General features: G+C 38.6%; 1 protein-coding gene across 2 annotated transcripts in view; it reads left to right on the top strand.

Annotated features, from left to right (window-relative positions):
- The window catches only part of PDHX (pyruvate dehydrogenase complex component X), a 52434-nt gene that overhangs the window by 451 nt on the left and 29437 nt on the right, over window positions 1–22546 (top strand). The window contains exons 1-4 of one of the 2 annotated variants that reach the window (XM_054201107.1): window positions 97–208; window positions 3160–3240; window positions 9279–9362; window positions 13724–13824. In XM_054201107.1, the coding sequence (XP_054057082.1) occupies window positions 9302–9362; window positions 13724–13824 (162 nt within the window). In that variant the 5' untranslated portion in view covers window positions 97–208; window positions 3160–3240; window positions 9279–9301. Of the gene's footprint in view, window positions 1–10; window positions 209–3159; window positions 3241–9278; window positions 9363–13723; window positions 13825–22546 lie in introns of those variants that run through there. The other variant, XM_054201106.1, reaches the window with a different exon arrangement.

The raw sequence follows: 22546 nt of genomic DNA, 5'->3' as shown, positions 1-22546 counted from the left end.
TTCTGCTCAGGCAGTGACAGAGACAGCCCCGGTCCTGGGGAGGGCAGGGAAGAGAGGAGAAGCAAGATGGCAGCTTCCTTGCGGTTGAGCTGCGGTGGCAAGGGGGTGGCTAGGCTCCTGCTGAGGGGGCGGCCAGCTCTCGGCACCGGCGTGTCTTTCCCTGCTCAAGGAGGCTGGGGGCGTTTGCACGAGACCAGAGCGCTACGGGGTGAGTAACGGGTTGGATCAGCCCTTTGTTGTTAGTCGGGGCCCTGTGCTGTTGGCCTACTGCAGATGCTTGCGGAGGAGCCGCGACGTTCAGTAAGGGATGAGGGTAGGTGGTACTGGGGAGGAGTAAAGGCTGTGCAAGGTGGTGGGCAGGTGCGAGTGCCTGGTGTTAACCAGGTGGGTGGCAGGGCCGAAAGGGAGCGTTGATGTACTGAGTAGGAGAAACCGGGTAGCAATGACGGATTGGGAAGTGGATGAGAGGCTGCGGAGATGGGTTAGTTTGGTAGGGTGCCGTTTGGTCTCCGGAAGTTCCAGAAATACATCAGGAAGGGTGTAGCTAATGGCAAATAATTGAGAGAGAGACTTGATAATTATTAAAGGTCTATGAAATGTGGTCACGGAGAAAAAAATGAAGGAATTGGAGTCTAAAGAGGAAAACAGATTGATGGGAGACTAGGCCTTCAAATATGTAAATGCTGTGGATAAGAAAAAAAAGTGCTTACAATTGAAAATAGTTCAGTGCTTCCTAGGTGTAAGTGTACTGAAAGAGAATTTTTTTTTTTTTTTAAATGGAGTTTGGGTTTCATAGAAATCAACCTATGAGATTATGATTTGACAATGCTGTAGCTGTTTCCATATCAAAGGAGGTCCAAAAGAGGCAGTGAACCTGTGTTATGCTAAGTAAGTTTAAGTACAAAATTTGCTCTCAATGGGGTTCTCAGATTGTAGTTAATAGGATACTATAGAAGTTTAATGGTCTGCTCTTCTCTTAAACCCCTGATCTTTAGTCTGCTTGATACACAGCCTAAACGTGCATAGAATCTCTTAATGGAAGAGAAGTAAGGAGACAGAAGTGTCATGCCCAGACTCGATTCTTAAAATGTGTCACGGAAACAAATTCTCTTTGGATATGCAGATGGTTTTCTTTAAAATAGCAGCTACTGTTTATGTGAAGTTTTTCTAAGTCTTTCTCCTTTTTTATTCAGATAATTGATATGTAATAACACAGTTACTGCTGATAGCAGTAAAATTGATGGATGGTGACTGAGACTTCAGAAGTTTCATATGTTCGTGGCTCAAAATTATATTATGGACATGAGCTCTGTACTGGAAAATTGTCAGAACTTTTCCCTTACACATAATGAAAGAGCAACGATATTTACTTCCTAGAGTGCTTGTAAGGACTGCCCGTACAGTGCAACTAACCTATATGAATCCAATGGCTCCTTTTATTAGCACAGTTAGGTTTTTCTTGATTTAACAAGGGAAAATATTATTTGATGAAGGGAATTGTTCATTGTAAAATTATTTTTTTTTTTGAGACACATTTAAGCCTGGTTTTGGATGTGTGTGATCATTAACTGAAAAGTGACTAAAATAGCTTTGAAAGGAGACCATTGTTTTGCAACTGTTCTTGTGTTGCTGAACCAAGTCTCTTAATTGCAACACTACTGAACTTCTCTGAACACAGACATCTCTATGTATGACCATTAAATGCACGCACACAGGATGGATAGGTTGGTGAGACTGGAGTGGAGAAAATGGAGCTGAAGTGCACCTCATTTTTTTTTTCCTTTCCTTTGCATAAGCATTTGTATTGTAGTTTCATAGTTGCTTTAACTCAATTTAAATTCTGTCCTAGTTCCCACTGCCCATTTTGGGTGTTGATTTTGTTTGTACTGCTCTATGATGAGCCAGAACAGGAAGCTAACTTGACTGAAATTGTGTTTTTGTGATCAGGTTAACTTCCAGCAAAATCCATTCCCCAGTCTGGATAACTGGGCACCAGCATGAATATTAGTACTATTGGTAGTATGAATAAAAGTGTGAACATGAGCAATTGGAGCAGAAGACTGATCAGCTCCTTTTGGTTGTATCATGGATTGATATTAAGTTAACGTGGAACAAGAGGCATGGCTTAAAACTTTTTGCCTGAATTGGCCCCATTCAAAATGCGATCGTTGTGCTGCCTTGCAAAATTAGATTTCTGATACATTGTAGAGAGAAGAAATGCTTTTCTTATTTAAAAAGCACTTTGATTTTGTAGCTATGAAATTATTTTAAAGCATCGCAAGTAATGTTAGTAAATGTGTTCTCTGTGAAGTTTTTCAATGAACTTATTGACTGCATCTGACCTCCAGACAGCTGAAAGTAATTAGAAATTGAGTTTTATAATCAGTGTGACAGCATTGACAAGTCTGCTGAAATCTTTTTTTGTGCATTACTGTAATGGCTGCTGTAACTATTATAATTTTGTTATATAATTCTGCACGATTCAGATCAGGCTGCGTAGAAGTCATGAGAATAAGGAAGTTCTGTGAAAAGTAATACAAGTAAAGCAATCTGTTGGTATACTTTGTCTACTTTTTTTTGCTGACATGGCTGTCCATGTTAATCAACATTATTTCTGAAGATAACATTCTTCCCTAGATAGCTCAATTTTAAAATGTCTTGAGATAATTTATTACTTTTCTTAGTGTTGTGTTTTTTCAAGTCTTCTGCCCAACAAATTTACTGAGAGTGTCAGGAATACTTTTCTTTCTTCAATATATCAGCAAGACCAGCCTAGAAATAGATCTGAAGTTTTGCTGATGAGTATAGGAGGTGGGGGGGACGATGGACAAACCTGCATGTGGTTTTCCAGTGTAGGGATTCTCAGCTCTCTGCTGATTCAGTTTTTATGTGTGTTTTTTCTGAACAACTTGCTTGCTACAGCTGACTAGAAATTTGTAATGAATTTTCTAAATAATTCATGCTAGCTTTATGCCATATACCTAAGTTGCTATTTAATAATCAACATTCAGGTGTAATTACCACAAACAATAAAATAGATTAAAAATGTGTATTACTCCCCCACATCCCAGCATGATATCTGCTGGGAAGACCACACAGCCAGGCACGCACAGTCCAGGAGGCTCCTGCAGTGCATTGATGATAACTTTTTGAACACAGGCGGTGCAGGAGCCAACAAGGAGAGGAGCACTCCTGGACCTGGTACTGACAAACACAGAGGGACTGGTGGAGATCATTAAGGTAGGGGGCACCCTAAGTTGTAGTGATCATGAAATGATAGAGTTCAGGATCATGTATTTAGCGTCTTCAAAGAAAGTGGAGCATAGGGATAGTTTTCAAACTTTAGTTTTCTTACAGTTTCTAAATATATGTACAGATTTGTGAGGACAGAATTGCACTGAAGTGTTTCCATAGGTCAAGAAGGGAAAGAACGCTATTCGAGTTCTAATACTCTATATACAGCATAAAACATGGAACTAGAAATGGAAAGATGGACATTGTTTACTCTTCTGCTGTGTGCTGCAGAGTGAACTATTCTGCTAGCACTTGGATTTACATCAGTGATATGGAGATAATGTTATCTCATTAAGAGGGTTCATATTCCCTTGCCTGCTGAAGCTGATGACTAGCCCTTGGGCTCCCCATGTCTTCCCAAATAGGAGTAGTAGAACACTGTAGGGTTTTTTCCAAAAAATAATTTTCCTTTGAGCTATATGATATATTGGTCTTTCTCAGGTAGCAGCAAAGTTCCTAACAAGCCTTTATTAGTTGCCTAGGCCTTACAAGTCAAATATTCTGTGTTCCTGGTGGAAAGCTAGGGAAGAATGAAGGAGTTTTTATCTAGTGGCAAGTGGGTTGATTATGTGTGGTGTGGTTTTGTTTTAGTGTGACTTAGTATTAAGTCATTAAGTGCCTGAGAAGTCTGTTAGCCTACTGGATTGGCTATTAGGTATAGTCATATACCTTCTAAGGTCAGTTTGAGTGCTGCTTCTCAATTACTGTTAACGTTCTTGCAGTGAGGCACAGTAGTATAGAAAATGGCAGTTTCTTTTGGATTTGGCGTGTGCCTTGATTTCTGTATTCTTCCTTCTGCTTTGTATCCTGTGGTGGGTTTTGTGGGTGTGTGTGTTGGTTGTTTTGGAGGGTGTTTTTTTGGGGTGTGTGTTTTTGTGGTGTTTTTGTTTTTTTTTTTTTTTTAAACACACTTCATGTGTACTTGCTGATGGATCTTCTCTCCAAACTTGATCAAAGGACCAGAATGGACTGTATGTTTTGTGTTAGTTGCTCGTAGTGGCACAAATGTGTTGATCGATTTTGCATTTATGCCAAAGTATGGAACATATTCTGGGAAATGGTTCAAGAGACTCTTTACTGAAGTGAAACATGTGAACCACTGTGTTTAAACATTAATTTTTTTTCCTCATTAGAAACGTGGAATGCTTTCACTTTTTTCAGTGAAGCATATTCACTAGTTCTAGATAGTCCTAGACTCACTAATTTTATATAGTCCTAGATATTTGTGGGATATGACTTCAAAATCATGTTTTGATTGTCAAAGCTGACTGTCAAGTTAGACAAATTAAATGGAGAATGCTTCTTTGCATCCTGTAATGTATTATTTTTCTACTTACTGTAAATTTTTTTTTTTCAGTAAACATATAGAGTAAAGAAGACTGAACCCATGCTTTAATTTGTGGTACTTGAAAAATTATCATAGACAAAACATGATTTGGAAAATGAAGAGAGAGACACATTCACAGAATAACATAGAAAAATGAACTATGTTAAGAATGTGTGTATTGGTTCAAGGTGAGAGGTTGCAAGAAGAAATTTTTAAAAGAAAGTCTTTGGAGGTGATTCAAATGGGAATTGCCAGTGTGATGAGGAACGCTGTCTGGATACATTTCTAAATATGGAAAGAATATATTAATTTCTCGGACTGATTTGGAAAAGGAAAATTAACCTGAGAATAGAAGGCTGAGACAAATATGTATATTTGCTCATGCAGTTTTCTGGGAACAAGAACTAAGCATACACTGGGCTCGCTTCCACAGTTGAAGTGTTCTGGGGAGCATGACCCTGATTGTGGTGTTGTCCTGGGGACTTGAAGGAATGCGTAATTTGCTCTCTGCTCTTGGTGCATTTTAAAGTGTCAAGATCATTGATGGCTGCTGAGGTTATTGGAGGCTTGCTACAATGTTTCCAGTACATGTTTTTAAACAAATCATGGAATGTTTTGGGTTGGAAGGGATCTTTAAAAGTCATCTTGTCCAATCACCCCTGCAATGAGCAGGGACATCTTCAACTAGATCAGGTTGCTCAGAGCACCATCCAACCTGACATTGAATGTTTCCAGGGATGGGGCATCCACCGTCTCTCTGGGCAACCTGTTCCAGTGTCTCACCACCCTCACTGTAAAAAATTTCTTCCTTATATCTAGCATGAATCTACCCTCTTTTAGTTTAAAACCGTTAGTCCTTATCTTGTCACTATAGATACTATAAAAACGTCTGTTCCCATCTTTCCTGTAGGCCCCCTGTAAGTACTGAAAGGCCACCATAAGTTTTCCTGGGAGCTGCCTCTTCTCCAGGCTGAACAACCCCAACTCTCTCAGCCTGTCCACACAGGTCCCTCTCCTCGTATTTGTGGCCCTTCTCAGGAACTGCTCCAACAGGTCCATGTCCTTCCTGGGCTGAGGGCTCCAGAGCTGAATGCAGTACTCCACGTGGGGTCTCACCAGAGCTGAGCAGAGGGCCAGAATCACCTCCCTGGACCTGCTGTCTATGCTCCTCTTGATGCAGCCCAGGATACAGCTGGTCTTCTGGGCTGCGAGTGCACATTGCTGGCTCATGTTCAGCTTTTCATCCACCCAAGTCCTTCTCCTCAGGGCTACTCTCAATACCTTCATCCCCCAGCCTGTACTGATACCAGGGCTTGCCCTGACCCAGGTGCAGGACCTTGCACTTGGCCTTGCTGAGCCTAACCAGGTTCACATGGGCCCACTTCTCAAGCTTGTCCAGGTGCCTCTGGATGGCATCTTGTCCCTCAGGCATGTCAACCACACCACTCAGCTTGGTGTTGTCTGCAAACTTGCTGAGGGTGCACTCGATCCCACTGCCTACGTCACTGATGAAGGCAGTACCGGTCCCAATAGGGACCCCTGAGTGACACCACTTCTCACTGATGTCTATCTCTATATTGAGTTGTTGACCACCACTCTCTGGATGCAACCATCCAGCCAATTCCTCTTCCACCAAACAGTCTACCCATCAAATCCGTCTCTCCCCAACGTAGGGTGAAGGATGTTGTGAGGGACCATGTCAAAGGCCTTAGAGAAGTCCAGATAGATGATATCTGCAGATCTTCCCTTGTCATAGAAGGCCACTAGGTTGGTCTGGCAGGACTTGCCCCTGTTGAAGACATGCTGGCTGTCTCAAATCACCTCCCCGTCCTCCCTGTGCCTTAGCATAGCTTCAAGGAGGATCTGTTCTATGATCTTCCCAGGCACAGTGGTGAGGCTGACAGGTCGGTAGTTCCCAGGGGCTCCTTTCTATCCTTTTTAAAAATGGGTGCAGTGTTTCCCTTCTTCCAGTCACCACGGACTTCACCTGACTGCTGTGACTTTTCAAATATGTAAAGAATGGCTTGGCAACTACATCAGCCGGTTCCTTCAGGACTCTGGGATGCGTCTCATTGGGTCCCACAGACTTGTGTGGGTTCAGGTTCCTTAGGTGGTCTTGAGCCTGATCTTCTCTTACAGTGGGAAGGACTTTGCTCCCTCAGTCCCTGCCTTGTGGCTCATCCGCTAGAGAGGTGTGGGGAGAGAGATTAAATAATAATGGAAATAATAGAAACAATTGAAGAGCTATGTAAAGTTTTTAACTCTACTGAACCTCTGAAATATTTATGGTTGAATACCTACATTCTTTTACAAGTGTAATGGTTTATTCTTTCGTAATTCTGTAGCAATGTGAAAGACAAGGTCAGATTTATTGGATGTATTAACATTAATGAATATACAGGACATGGGTGGGCACTTTTAATTACCTTAAATCATTGTATATTAATTGAAGTTTCACTTCTTTTTTGTCTTCTCTGAGATCTTAATCATGGGAACTCTTAGAACTTGGAAGTAAGGAGTAACGAGAAGCATTCTCGTATCTCTTCTATTACAAGCTGTATGTCAGAATACTACTTTGGTATACTGGGTCAAATGACAGGAGAGGTAGTGCGCTCTGAAACCGAGGAATGTGCTGTATCATGAGCCCTGTCCTCAGAAGAATCTCACATAGCATACAGCTTGCTGCTGTGCAGGGCCACTTCTGTCTGTGTATGGGTTTACTAAGTTGGCAGACTGAAGTGATTTGCTGCCTCGCTGTGTCTAGTATGTGGTGTTACAGGGCCAGAGAGGTTGTGGTGTTGTGTTGTTTAAATACATTGGACTCTTCATATCTTTTTATTTGGCTAAGAATTTACCTGCTCTCTATGTATAGACACTTACCCATGTGAAAGATCTCTATAATGAGAAATCTTTCAAGCTTTTTAACAGACGTAAGATCCAATCACTGAAACTTGAGATTAGGCAATTTTAGTCTGCAAAATACATATAGTTTCCTAGCAGAAAGGATAAATAAACATTGTGAAAGAGGTAGATCATCAGTATCTCGAGTACTAGGGTCAGGGGACCTTTATTAATTTTAAAGATATGCTTTAACCTGTCATCTGGAAAAAATTCCACAGCAAAGAGCAGGAGGAGAGGAGAAAGGAAGAGACAGTGTTTGTGGTGGGTTTTGGTAAGACCAATGAAACTTCTGTCTAGCAATTCAGGACTCTGAATTCTCTCTCTCTCTTTTTTTTTTTTTTTTTTAAAATTTTTGTACTTTGGGGAAATGAGATTATATGCTTGGCCTTGGTGTGCTCTTAATATTGAAGTTCAGCGTTAAGACTGAGGTCATAATCAAAATATTTAAGTATCTAGCTTATATAGCTCTAGGTCAAGAGTTGGAAAGGATTCTAGCAGTGGGCTAGATACGTTCAGCACAATTACACTCCAGTCTGTCCTCACACTTACATGCCCGTGACTAGAAGCCTGAGGATGGGTAAGTGCTCTAAGGCAGAAGACAAGATGCCTGCCTGGCTGGTACTCTGGTCATACATTCATAATCATACTGCTGACATACCGCATAACTAGGAAGAAAAACTATGGTAAATACTACCGAGGAATTTGTGGGTGGAGGTATACTATCCTTTGTATCACATCATGGTTCATCAGCAGGGAACGTATCAATACCTCTTACCCAATTTCTCATTATTGCAGCAGTTCTGGCCTGTCTCAAGGGCTGAGATACATGTGCATGCCTGTCTGTGTGTGTGTTCTTTCCTCTGGGCTTGCTGACAAGTCTTACATTCAGACTTCCTTTCCTACCAAGCAAGCAGTAAATAAGAGGACAAGTCTTTGAGACTCGTCTCATTCAGTTGTGTCTTGGAGTAAATCGGAGGCCGTGGCACAGCATTTTAACCAAGGTTTTGCTCAAAGAACCCTGACAGGGGCAGAATTAAGCATATGCAGGGCCATGTGTGGAAAGCCCCCCAAAATGGAAATGGGATTTGGTTTAGTATAAATGCCCCTGATACACAAGAGGCAGGGGATATTAGCTGGCTCAGCTTTGAAATTTATGGCATTTCAGGGGTGAGGGGGAATTAAAAAAAATAAATCACAGCTTCATGCTGGCTGCTGATTTTTTTTCTCAAATGTTTTTTTTTTTAGCTGCTTTTTCATTCTCCACACAATAGCTTGTGAGTAGTTGGAGATCTAAGCAAGTTGCAGATTTTTTTTCTGTTTACATTCCTGTTGGACAAAAATGATAAAACCCTGTTTCACTTGCATGCACCGAAGGATTGTTCAGTAGGTCAGGCTGAACTGAGGGGTACTTGAAATACTAGTTTGTATTTTTTAAAGAATGCACCAATATTTGGTCGTGGAGAAAGTTTCCATTAAAAATCAATTGAATCAAAGCTGAAGCAGTGCGAGTATCTAGCGAGTGCTAGTGGTGTTTTCTGTTTAACATGCAGGTTCTATAGCTAGTGCCTTGTTTTCCTTCGTGCTCTTGGGAGTGCATGCTTGGTTGTAAGCTTAAAAAAAATCATCACAGTGAATTTTTGTTCAGCTGTCTTTCAGATTTATGCACTTTAAGTTTCATTTGTGTTAAGCAGTTAACTGAAAAAATAATTATACTCAAAAAGTATTTAGTCTAGATAATCATGTGCTTGTTTTACAGGTACACCTGGTATTAAGGTTCTCATGCCTGCACTTTCTCCTACAATGGAAGAAGGAAACATTGTGAAATGGTTAAAAAAGGAAGGTAAGATAGCATTTTCTATGCACACAATTGTTGTAATTCTTCAGCTATATAAATCTATTCTGTAAGAATAAGATCATTCTTTCTGGTTGTACCTTAGTATTTTGAAGCAAAATGTTTGGTATATGGATGCTGTCATCTCGAACAATACCCGCTTTGAAACTGTTGATTCTTGAAACATTTTTCCTGTAGTTGTCTTCCAAAAGGCTGCATTGCTCATATTTTTGGAGAATTTCCACTAGGATGTTCCAAGGTGTAAGTGTGTGTGTGTTGTTCTTAATTCCCAGTGTTGTCATGTATATCAGTAATGTTGGAAGTCTGAGGGCCTTTGACTTGGGGAGAGTCTCTGTGTCATTATTCGCTGTGTTACGAAATAATATGAAAGAGGTGGTATTTTTATAGTTGCTATTCAGGGCTTAGTTTTTTAATATCTACATTGTAGTCCACAATTAAAGCCGATAGAAAAATGTAAATTACTTTCATAACCCAAATTCCAAATGGGGAAATCTCTTTCAAAAAAAACCCACAAACCCCCAAAACCCAAAACAAAAGCTAAACTGCTTCTCCAAAAAAAGCCGTAATAGCCTTAGTTATCTTAGGTTCTCTGTGCTCTGACAACTGAAAAGTAATGTACTTCTGTTAAAGTATTTTGGAGCAGCTAGATAAATAGTCTGAGTGCATGTTTTGTCTTGACATAGGTTGTACGTAAATGAAAAATAATCTGCAGAAGAATTAGCAGTCCCTGTTGGGTCAGGAGACCTTTCTCCGCTCTCCTCCTACCCTTTCCCCTCTCCAATTTAGTATTAAAACTGGATTTTGACTGTAGTTTTGGGTTCTAGGTAGCAGTTGTCCATTGGTATAGGATGTGTTGCATGGTTTTAGATGACTGTAGGAACGTATCTTGTTCTCAGACATTTTCTGAAGAGATGAACACATTTGGAGAAAAGAAAATCTCTTAAAGCATACTGTCTTCGACAGACAGATCTTGGTGAGCTAAACATGTGTTTTGACTGTTCTGCCTAGATAAGCCATTTCCTTTGGCTTACTCTCTAAGTGTTGATAAAGCCTCCATCATTGTGTTGCTGGAGTTCTTTGCTTCTGTTCTTCTTCTGGCCAGAAGGCAACTTGTTGCTCCAGTAGTGGAGACGACCTTCTGCCTGTAAAACTTCTGGTAAGAATTTTTGCAGAATTTTCTAGGAACAATATGGCAGTCTATGTCTGTAGAAAGTAATTGCACCAATGCTCTTGAAACTTGAAGCTTCAATTAGTCAAGTATCAAGTCCAAGATTATGCAGAGAGAAAGATCCAAAGTCCTTTTTCTATATATTAGTTATCAATAACTGTTACCTGAAATAAAAGCTCCCAAAACCAAAAGTAGTTAGAGAGGAGATATTGCTTTATTTGATGTCGGGTGCTAGGGGGACAACCCACAAATCTAGCAAACCTCACCGGGGATACTGACCTATTACTTATACACAAAAGATTCTCATAATTCCGCCTACCTGATACATAACTCCACCTAGGCTTACATATTCATTTGGATGACTGAACAGCCTTTTTGCACACACATATTAAATTTTGCTGCATCAGCAAAACAATTCTGCATGAGTGTGAGCTTCTCAGTGGTCATTTGTGGAAGGAGACCCTTCCTCACATTATCTTTTTAAGATATTGAGACATCTCAGGACAGTAAAAGTTTAGTGTAAGTTTGCCAACTTCTTGAGGATGCTAAGGATGTTCCTTGAAGTAGCCACAGCTCTATCCAAATTGGTATAGGAGTACATACTTGACCCATAAAAGAACCTTGAAGTGATTAACTACTTCTTGTTATCCCATCCTTGGTGATTAGCTACTTCTGGCTGTCTCCTCATTATCACTATCTGTAACACCATCTCAGTGACTAACTATTTTCTCACACAGTAATAATGTCAGTAATTAGCTATTTTCTCACAGAGTAAGGAGGTTAGTAGGAAACAAACAACATTTTAATTAGCATATGGTTATAAACAAAACAGAGACCTATCTTTGGTAACAACTGTAACACAGTAAAAATCAACAGTAGTCTGTTTCACAATAAATATAGCATTCAAAATTGTACGAGAAAGCAAAGAAGAGAGCACAATAGGATTTGCTCCGCAACATGAATGAATCAGTTTTTTTTTCACAAAAAGGTCTTAGGACACAACAGCTATACAATGGTTTTTGTCAGTCTTTCCACTACACTTACACCCCATCACAAAAGGAAGAAAAAGCTCCACACCTATTTTAATTAAATGAAAATGAAATTGTAATTGATGGTTGGCCTTTGCGAGAAAACTATTTTAGGACTTTTATTGCTCTGATTTCTATTTAGAGACAAGACCAAGACTGAATATAGTATATTATTTGGCACATCTGTGACCATAATTAATTCCTAATTTTTTTTTCCCCTCTGGCAGTCCGGAAAATAAGCGTAATGACAACATTAAAAAAAGTGAAGATAACTTTTGAAGAAAAAAGCAAAGTGATTTAATGCTTATATTCCTATCTGCAAGGGATGCTCATAACTGCGTAATCCTCCAGTGATCTGGCCATGTAAATGTAGTGGCATTACTGAATATAAATTTTTCATAATCAAATATCCAAGAAAATAAATATTTTAAAATAATTGACAGAAGAAAGCTGATGGTTGCCTATGAAATGTTTTTTCCATTTGTACAACCAGCAGGGTTCAGTAGAATACTGTTTTGATAGGTTTTCTGCTCTTTATATAAATATCAAATGTTTCCATTTTACGGTTTCACAGGATGGACAGATGATTTCAGTACTGCAGAAAGAAAAAAGCTGAATTTAATTGACAGCTTCACTATTTCTTTCTCACTGTTAATGCAGTTTCATGTTGATTCCTGTGGATAAAAAAGTTGTTCTCATAAAAATAAAACTGTGTTTCTAAATACATATATGTATTATGTATGAATTTAATGTTGATGAAAGATGATAGACTGATAGCCCAGGAGACTGAAATCCTCTTGTTATTGTGGGCAGGAAACAGAATAGCCAACAGTGCTAGCAGTTTCTTCACGCGGTGTAACTGCTGCCTTCCGAGACATCACCTCCAGGGACTTGTCTCTGTGCTCTGTGAACTTGGATTTGATTTGCAAAGAGCGGTAATAGGAACATTTATGACTTTAAAAGACTATATAAGTGCCCGAGCTTTGAATGTTTCCATTGTTTACTACTACAGAGATCACAAGGATCACACAACACTTAATTTTTGCCTTCAATTCAGGTAGTCCTGAAACAGGAAGTAATTATTTAACAAAAAAGAAAAAAGAAAGTGTTTTATCTCTTACCTCAATACAGGTGGTAACCTGCACTAGGTTTATTCTGATGCTGAAGTACAACAGAGTGTGATATCAAGAATTAAATGCTTATACAGATAATACTGTTGCAGCATTTCTGGTACTGGGGAAGTATTAAAATTTTACTTTATATAAAAATTGTAGTCATGTGTTAAGCTTGTATGTATTGTCCCTATTTTTCAGCGCTCTATAAGGAAAAGGGTATCATATTTTGCTGGAGGCCAAAACATTCAACTACCTCGAAGTTTTTCAATGTAACTTCAATTTTAATGTTGGCCATCTAGTCAGTATTGATCTCTTGAAAAAATCCAGACCCATAATATCTTTATGGGGTGCTAGCAGATACAGATATTCCTCAAAAGCAGAGGAAGAGTATACTTCAAAATTAATCATGGATTTGTGTAATGTAGCGAAAACAATTTCAAACACTTGTGCATCTTTTTGTTTCACAAAGTAAGTATTTTCCTAGAAGACTCTTTTTAACTGTATAGGAGATTGAGGAAACAAACTTGCAGGCACGCTTTTCAAAGTGATTAAAGTGCCTGAGGTTTTTATTTGAGTATATTTAATAGTGTAGATACAAACTAGAGAACTGTGGTACTTAGTTAAAGATGATGTTGCCTGTGGCCATTGTCTTAAAAAATTAGTTTTAAATAGCTTGCTTTGACTTACGGCTAGCAATAAATATGGAAGGCTCAAGATTTTATTCATGGCAGTGTTACTGAGTAATGGTGTTCTGGAAATAAACATCATTGTGTGTGTACTTCCTCTTGGAAAACTAACTGTAAACATCAGTCTTTGGAACATGTTGATGTTCTGCTTGCAGCAGTTTGTGTCTCTGAATCTTAGTGTTTTATTTGGAAATGAAAGATACAATATGATAAATGATGATGGATCAACTAGCTGTAGAATGTATTAAAGACTGTAAAATGGCTGTATTATATGTATAAATGTCTTCTACCGTTAGATAGATCTGAAAGGAAGTTTAGGCTAAGTGTTCTTAAGCTCTGCTATGTTTTGCAGGTGAAACAGTGACTGCTGGAGATGCACTGTGTGAAATTGAAACAGACAAAGCGGTGGTTACCATGGAATCAAGTGATGATGGCATATTGGCTAAAATACTGGTAGGGATGAGTAGGATGATGTAACTTCTAGTCAGACTGTTTTTAGCATATTGCCTCAAAACCTAGGTTATTTAGCTAAATTTCCTTCTGCTAAGCTTTCAAAATAATGCACTTAATTGCTATATTTATTTTGTACATCTACCAGACTACTGGTACATGGTACATGATTCTATATGTTTTATTGATTTTCAGTTAACCTGACTGAATTATGTTGTTTTGTATGTTTTGCACCTTATGAATTGTGTTCATGAAACATTGCAGTTTGACATATCTTACTCTGAGTTATAGAAAAACAAGTTACAATCAGTTAGTTGGAATACAGTGTTTTGGATGGTATTTTACCCAGGATGTGTGATCTCTGTGCTAGATTATCTTCTACTGGCCATTGAAGATGAAACATTATACAAGATGGACTGACACAGATGACAATTCTTAGAATTTTTAATTTCCTGTGTTCTTAAAATTAGATTGATCAGGCTTAATATGAAGAACAAGAACTGGGATGAATGTGAAGTTATCTGAACATAATTTTGGAATATTTGCCTGTATGTGCATATATGAGAGATAATGTTCAGTTTGTTTGGGTTCCTTGTTTGTGTTTGTTTTTAAATCCTGTTCTGTACCAAGATGGAAGCAATAACAACTGGACTATAGAGATCTGGATGAAGAACTTAGTTCTAACCCTGCATTGCTTAAGGTCTGCTTGCCAGTCCTGTGCTATTCGATACGTACTGTATTCTAAAAAGACAAGTCAAATTCTGTATCTCTTCCTCTTTTCTAACATTTTTGAAAAATGTTTCTTATTTCAAAATGACCTCATGTTAATTCTTCTTAGAATTTAGAAGGGTGGGGCTGTAATTCTGAGGCCTTCTGTTGCTGCTTCAGTGTAAAAGTAAATATTACATTTTCTGAAAGCTCTTATTTGATGCTTAAAAATTAAGGGAAACTATCTTGTCCATTAAATACGTATAATGGGAAAGTTGTTATTAATTTTATATAAGGACAAGGAAAGGATTCCCTTTCAATATTTACCACTTTTTCTGAAGTTTTCCCCAAACAACATCCTGATCTGTGGAATTCTCTTATTTATCCTGTGAAGCCTTAAACTGTCAGCTAGCCTCTAGTACTGTCAAGAAAAAGACTGATATCTTTTCTTTGTCCCTTTTAGAAATTAGGTAGGTAACCATGGATAATCTTAAAGATGATTTTGCAGTGAATTTGCAATTTTGTTAAGATAAAACAACTTAATTACAATTGTAGAAAAACTAGTTGGGCAGTCAAATAGGCAGCTATATGGAAAAAAAAGATTCTGCAGCATAATATTTCTCAGGTTTAAGGCATATACTGATATATAAAGAGCTTCTTATCACACTTAAACATCCTACCTATGTTCTAGTGTCTCCAAGAAGAATTACGAAACACTTTGTAATGTTCAAACCATAGGATACTGAAGAAATGTACTTGAATCACTGTGCAGCTTCTTAGCTTTTTTTGGTGGTAGACGTGTTAAAATGAATATTAGTACTGTTATTTTGTCTGAACTCTAAGAGTGTGTGACAGACACTTTGACTGTCTTGATATGCAGTATATGAGGTTTGGTTGTTCCAGGGTTATTAATTTAGTTTGTATTCTTTCTTTGTGTCTTGAAGCATTGCTTAATAACTCGGGTTTCCAGCATTGTAGTGTTTGCCTTCCTCTGGGGCCTTACCCTTGCATACCACCTGGATTCTTGGACAACCAATTGCATCTACAAAGTGCTCTTGAACCTGGTGTGAAATGAACACCCTGCAGCAGGCGTGGATGTTTGCCTTTACTTATGTGCAGTCCAGCATGATTTGGTACAGAGGGGATGCACAGCTATGCAGCTATGTGGTGCCACCCTGTTGCCATGTTACTCTTACAGTGACTGTAGAGGGCTTTTGTCTAGTTGGGCTTTGTATTTAAATACTGTTGTAGCTTCCACTGCAAGTTTTCATACTTCAACTTGTACAACAGAGTTTCAACTCCTGCATTCAAGATATAAAGAATGCGTCATTAATGTTCATGCGAACAGTCTGGTTTAAAATTACTCCCCCTGTATTGTGTAGGAACTTGGTATCAGAAAGGACTAAATTTCAGTTCTGCAGGACAAGATTCAGTTGTCTTTGATACTTCCTTTCAATTCTTTGTCTCATTCCTTATATATCTTTTATATCATAAAAAAACCCACCCCAACCATAAATGAAAGGCCGCAAAAAATGATGAAGCAGGAATGGCCCAGAGATGAAACTTCATCTCTTTGTACATATTTGTACATCTTGATATAGCTTCATTGAAAATAGAAGAAATACAAGAAAGCATATTATTAAAGACTAAATGATACGTATATAGAAATTGTGCTGTTTGAAAATTTGACTTTCCAGCAATACAATAATGGTCTTTTGCTGTTCTAGTATGTGGAAATCATTAATAAAGCTGTAATTAATTTTTTGTTGCAAACCACATTTTCAAAACTTTCATGGTGCTTATAGGCTAGTCTGTGCCACACTTGAAAGAACACACGTGCATGATAGTCTGTCTTCCTTACTCTCACAAGACTCCATCCTTGTGGTTTGCTTGGGAGGACTAAAATTTTGTTTCTTCATTTTTTTTATGCTTTTGTCTTCCCAAACTCCTCACTTTTTGAATTTTTCAGAACAGTCTTATTTCCATGCTGGTTGAGTATTGCAGCTTTTTCTTCTCTCCCTCCACAATAATTAAACAATAGGGTGAATTGGAAGAACTTTGAATAAAATAAATAAAAAATTATGAGAAATTGTTTTGCTATATGTGTACTAGATTATTTGTCAAAGTGTTTAGTCAAAATTACATCAAAATGTTTAGTCATCTGTCAAAGTTTTTGGTCAAATTGGTAGGTTGGGAGGGAAGGGAGTGGAAAAAATGTTGAGATGGAAACATAAAATTTAACAAGAGTTGAACTTGAAAGGGAAAATTCTTTGCTGAACAGAGGTGGTGGTTTAGAGTAAAGACACCGCAGTTACAGAATTATCCACTAGTAGATTATCCACTACTAGACCCTAGTGAAAAGCTGTATTGACAAAAAAAAAAAAAAAGCCCCTCCTGTATCAACAGTAAGTCCCAACTGAGAGATCCAGCCTTCAATGTGAAACTTTAATTGACAAAAGTAATTTCTATGGAACTATAAATAAAATTGAATTTACTGTATAGGTTTTCACTAAGATGAAGTAGGGAGATGCTCCTTCATTGACTTTTCTTCTCTTCACTCTTCACTATCCCAGGACAAAATCTCACATCGGACATATTTTTAGATGTGTTTTTAGTCTGCATATAATTATTTTCATAATTGCTGGGTGAGTAATGCTTTCACTATTTTTAATTCTCTTCAATTTATAATGTTTCTGAAAATCTTTTTGCATCTAATTTTGTCTGGAGTTTGCATCTAATTTGCATCTTACTTTGTCTTGACAAAAACTTATGCAACCTCTTTACTTTTTTTAATATGAAGTATCTATTCTGCATTTACAGGTACTGCTTTGTTAGATTATGTGAAAAGGAGATAAGGGGATTTTCTCTCTCAAAAGTATTAAAGAGTGATTCCCAGAGACGTTAAGACAAGAATAGCAGACTCCAATATTGATTTTTTTTCAAGTTTCTTTAATAGTAATTCATGACGACTACAGGTAGCATTAATATTTCAGAAGGTGTGTTTTTCCTGTTTCCTGTCTTGTATTCTGAATGCGTTCCAAATTCCAAAATTTCTTTGTGTATTGCTGTTGTGGCACGTTTTTTGATAGATCAAAACCAGACTTTTTAGCAACTACATGATATCACTATCATGGAGCAGTGACACACAGCCTTAGCCAAGATATCCACATCATCCAATAACAATCATGGACCAAGAGCTGAGTCTGAGAAGGAGATGCCAGGAGGTGGAAAATAACTATAATGTCTTTCAGATTAAGGAAAGAGAGGCAGCTGTACTGGAGTAACATGAACAGGTTATTATGCAAACCAGTCTTTAATGGATTCTTTCAATCACCCTTTTTGTAATCTAGAACTAGTGTAATAGAGTACAGAATAGATATACAAATAGGCTTTCATTCTAGTCTCCTACAAGTACAGAAGAAACCTGATGTTTTAGACAATAATAGGGGAGTAATAAGAAAATTTCTGACTGTTTGTTTTCCTAGCTCAAGTATGATCCTTAGTAGTCTTTCTGCAGTATCCTGTGGATATTTCTGCACTATACTGGGTGTTCAGTAGATGTTTGTGTAACGTTTATAACATTAAGCTGTCTCAGGTTTGTGGATGGTGAGGTGATTTCTTATTGAAAAGACTGCGCTTCCAAAGGCCATTCAGAAGTTTCAGATGTGATGTAGTCGATGGGAAATTAGGAATGTTTGATGCATTTGAGTTGCCAGCATCTGGCTGAAGTTACTCACTTCCTGAAAGAAATGAGGCAACCATTCCCTTATTTCTTCCATTGAACCTAGAGGAATCTTCATAAACTTGGAAAGTCCATTATTTAAAAAGCCTGCTTTTTTTCCAGTACTTAAAGGGGGCCTACAGGAAAGATGGGGAGGGACTCTTTATCAGGGAGTGTAGTGATAGGATGAGGGGTAACAGTTTTAACTTGAGAGAGGGGAGATTTAGATTAGATATTTGGAGGGTGGTGAGGCACTGGAACAGGTTGCCCAGGGAAGCTATGGATGCCCCATCCCTGGAAGTGTTCAAGGCCAGGCTGGATGGGGCTTTGAGCATCCTGGTCTAGTGGGAGGTGTCTCTGCCCATGGCAGGGGGGTTGGAACTAGAGGATCTTTAAGGTCCCTTCTAACCCGAACCATTCGCTGATTCTTTGTTCTTTGATGCCAACTACAATTCTGCTAGATCTTGACTGAGTTCAGTATGGAAAACCAAGTCAAATAAACATGGTATATGCCTAGCACTTTGTTTTTTACCTTTAAAGATAGAAGGTTCATTAGGGTAAATGAATTCAACTTCTGTAACCCTGCTTGTTTGTTTTGTTTTTTTTTCTAGACTGTACAATGAAAGCATGTATGGTTTAAGAAAGAGCAGGCTAACAGTAAAACAGATACACCTATATTCTGTCCGAATAGGTCTTCTAGTGATCGCATCTGATTCAGTGTAAAATGCAGTAAAAGATCAAATGACTGAATGAAAGTATTAGAAGGATTGTTTCAGAATGGTGATTATTCTTTCAGTAGAGTTGCTACTTAAATTAACACTAACTTTTTTGCCTAAAATACTTATTAGTTCACTTTGGACCAAGACCAGGTGATGATTGATTGTTTAAGAACAGGATTTAATATCCATTATAATTTTCTTATTTGTGACCTAATGGGAATTGGTATGAACTGAAACTTCCAATGTGGAGTGAGCCAGCGTAAGTTCTGTCCACCTTCATCCCAGTTTAGGAAATAAACTTCTACTTTGGTATATGTGTTTTAGTGACTAAAGCACTGTATTGCAGTGGCAACAGCTCTGAGGGAACTTTATTCCTCTGTGCACTAGTCTCCAATTTTTTTCTCGGTGTCATGTCTCATCTGTGTTTTGTTGGTTTGTCAGCAAAGTTAGGATCTTTTTGACTCTTCTTGGCTATGCATACACACAGTAATAGAAGTACTGTGAAACTGCTTATTTCAGCTCTTTCTGCATCTGGGATTCTGTGATTCATTGAGATTTATGCAGAGAGGTTCTCTGGTATTGTGAATTATGAAAATGTACAAGTGACTCAAAAATCCAGGAGATGGAAAGTTAAGCAAAATAATAACAATTTTTCTTTGTCTATTCTAGTTCTGAACTGCAAAGGTTGTGTGTTTAAAAACGTTTTTTTTTTTAAAATACATGCATACATTTTTTAAAAGTATAAACTCTGCAGTCATCTGGGCTGGACGCTTGCATTGGAAAATAAGGAATGCTGGAGTTTCACATAACTCTCTTGGAGTGGTGAACGGAAGAAAAAACGCATTTGGCTTGCTTTGAAGAGTTAAAGTTGACAACATTGATGGTTTTGAATGCTCATATAATGCTGAGTTATACACAAAGCCTAACTAGTGTTTAAAGTATTGTGTTATGTTTCTGAAGGCTCAGTCATCCCAGTTGGATTTCTGCATGTGTTGTTGTTGCACCATTAAAGCACTCCGACACCAAAATAGTGGTAAGGACTTGACACCACAACCGTGTCGCAGTGCTGCTTTTGTCTATTCAGTTACAATATGTAGACTGCTTATAAAAGGGTTCTCTGTTATATGTGCAAGCCTTTGTAAAGAAAAGACAAGACGTGCAAAAACATTTGGTTTACTCATTTTAGAAAGAAAAAGGTTAACTGCTGCATATTAATATGTTGTGGGGAGTATTTTGAACCTGGGGGGACATGCCTGTTTTGCATCGTCATTGGTGTGTGTCCTGGTTCCGGCGGGGATAGGATTAATTTTCACAAGGAGCTGGGATGGGACACAGATGGAGCGGGGGGGCGTTCGTCTGAGCCGAACTGGCCAAAGCGCTGTTCTGTGCCGCCATGCCCAGGCCATGGGCGAGGGGCTGGCTGGGGGAGGGGGTAGGAATCGCCGCTTGGGAGCGGGCTGGGGCATCCCGGGTTTGGTCGGTGACCGATGGTACACTAATAATGTTTTGTATGTTCCTCTGTCAGTATTATTGTTGTTGTTTTCTGCTGTTCTGCTAAACTGCCTTTATCTCAACCACGAGTTTTGCCTTTTTCTTCCAATTTTTCTGCTATCCTGCCGCTGGGGGGAGTGAGCGACAGGACCACGCAGTTCTTTGTTGCCGGTCGGGGTTGAACCACGGCAGTATGGATCAAACATCTGAGTATTATGCTGATAAACAGTTTTTCTAAATACCTTATTCAGTGCTAAGTGTGATAATGCCGTAAAATTATTAAAGCGAATAACTTCAGTATTTTGTATGTTTGTAGCTTTGTTTTCTTTTGTTTTTTTTTCCTATTTTTTGTGTTTCATTGACTAGGTTAGGTAGATTGTGTTTGTACTGGCTTCAAGCTGCGTTTATTTGATTGTAACACTGCAATTAAACGTAGCTTTATAAATCTGTTTATCAATGGGCCTTCAATAGGATCTTTCAGCCTTAGACAAATCAGTTCAGGACTTTTGGATGGCATTCTGTCATCCCCGAGTACTTTGAAGTCATCTCAGTAAAAATAAAATATGATCAAGTTTTGATGGACTCTTCAGACTTTCTTCTCTAAAATGAAGCTTTTCAGAATATTAATGGAGAAGAATGCATCAAGAGATCAGAACAAGAAATACTGAACAGAGTCTTAAATAATTTTTTTCATGTAATAAATACTCTTAAAGAAGTATTACACTAGAATTTACCTAATGTTCATACGGGGGGAAAAAAGAAGTAAACTGGCAAAACTGTAAATGTGAGATGTTTTATCAGAACATACCGAGAACAAATCGCCTTTGCTGTTCCTTCATAGGTCGAGTGTTGGTCCTTCTAGTGTCAGAGCTGAGTAATCCTGTGAAACCTGATATATTCTGTCAGTGGAGTTAACTGTGCAGACAACAATTTTATCTGAGTAATAACAATTCTAGTAGTTGCATCTGCCTAGTACAGTCTTTACAGCATTCTGTTTTATTTATTAGTGTTTAAGTGCCTAGAAAACACAATTATGATACCTGGTACTATGTATGACTTTATTTTGTGTGTCTGTTGTGGTTTGGCCTCGGATGGCAGCAAAGAGCCACGTGCCGCTCTCAAATTTTTCCCAATACGGGAAAGAATCAGAAGAAAAAGGCAAAACTTGTGGGTTGAGACAAAGGCAGATTAACAGAACAGCAAAGGGAACAAGAAAACAGCAACAATAACACGGACAGAGGAATGTTATGGAACCGCCACTCACCGACTGGACCCCGGATGCCCTAGCCACCCCGGATGCCCTAGCCACCCCGGATGCCCTAGCCACCCCGGATGCCCTAGCCCGCCCTAGCCTGCTTGCAGCTGTGATTCCCCTCCACCGCAGCTCTGAGTGGGCATGGCTCACCTGTCATGGAATACCCGTGTCCCTGCCGGAGCCTGGGGAGAATTAACCCTATCCCCGCCAGAACCAGGACAGTCTGTCTCTAGACTTTTCAAATGACAGTGATTTGCATTTTCTTGGGCAAAATGTCAGCATTGCAGATGTATACAAGCTCCACTTGAGGCAATGTTTGTGCAGTATGGCTTTATGATGGAAATGTAATGTCCATTTCCTTTGTTAGCAAATAAACTGTATTTGGGCTGGTACAGTCTAAGTTGTGTTTGGCTACCTGTGGGCTGTCTTTACATTTGGCCTGATGCCCTGAAAATGTTATTGCATTTGAAAACCTGAAGATTTGTACTTCTGTAACCATTTCAGAGACTGTAGGAGGCAGCCTTCATTAGGTTGTTAAGTTAACATGATTGCTATACCTTTATCTGTGAAAGCATCAAAGAGATATTTTGACTGTGATATAGATATCTTTTCATTTTAAAGGGAATATCTAGAAAAGATTGGCTTTATCCAATCTAATTAGGTTACGTTTAGATAAGATTATATTTATCTTTCTGTAAGATTTCTTGTCAGATGTTCTTTGAAAGGGTGGTTTACATATTGCATAAGTGCTTTTACTTTCTTGGTGGACAGACTAGTTATTTGGCACCAGTTATGTTAAAATAGACAAACTTAGAGGTGGAAGTTAGTGGA

Source organism: Rissa tridactyla, chromosome 4 (assembly GCF_028500815.1).
Source record: "Rissa tridactyla isolate bRisTri1 chromosome 4, bRisTri1.patW.cur.20221130, whole genome shotgun sequence".
In the NCBI taxonomy this organism is placed as follows: domain Eukaryota; kingdom Metazoa; phylum Chordata; class Aves; order Charadriiformes; family Laridae; genus Rissa; species Rissa tridactyla.
The sequence above is the reverse complement of the archived record's forward strand: the minus strand, read 5'-3'. Positions and strand labels throughout refer to the sequence as shown.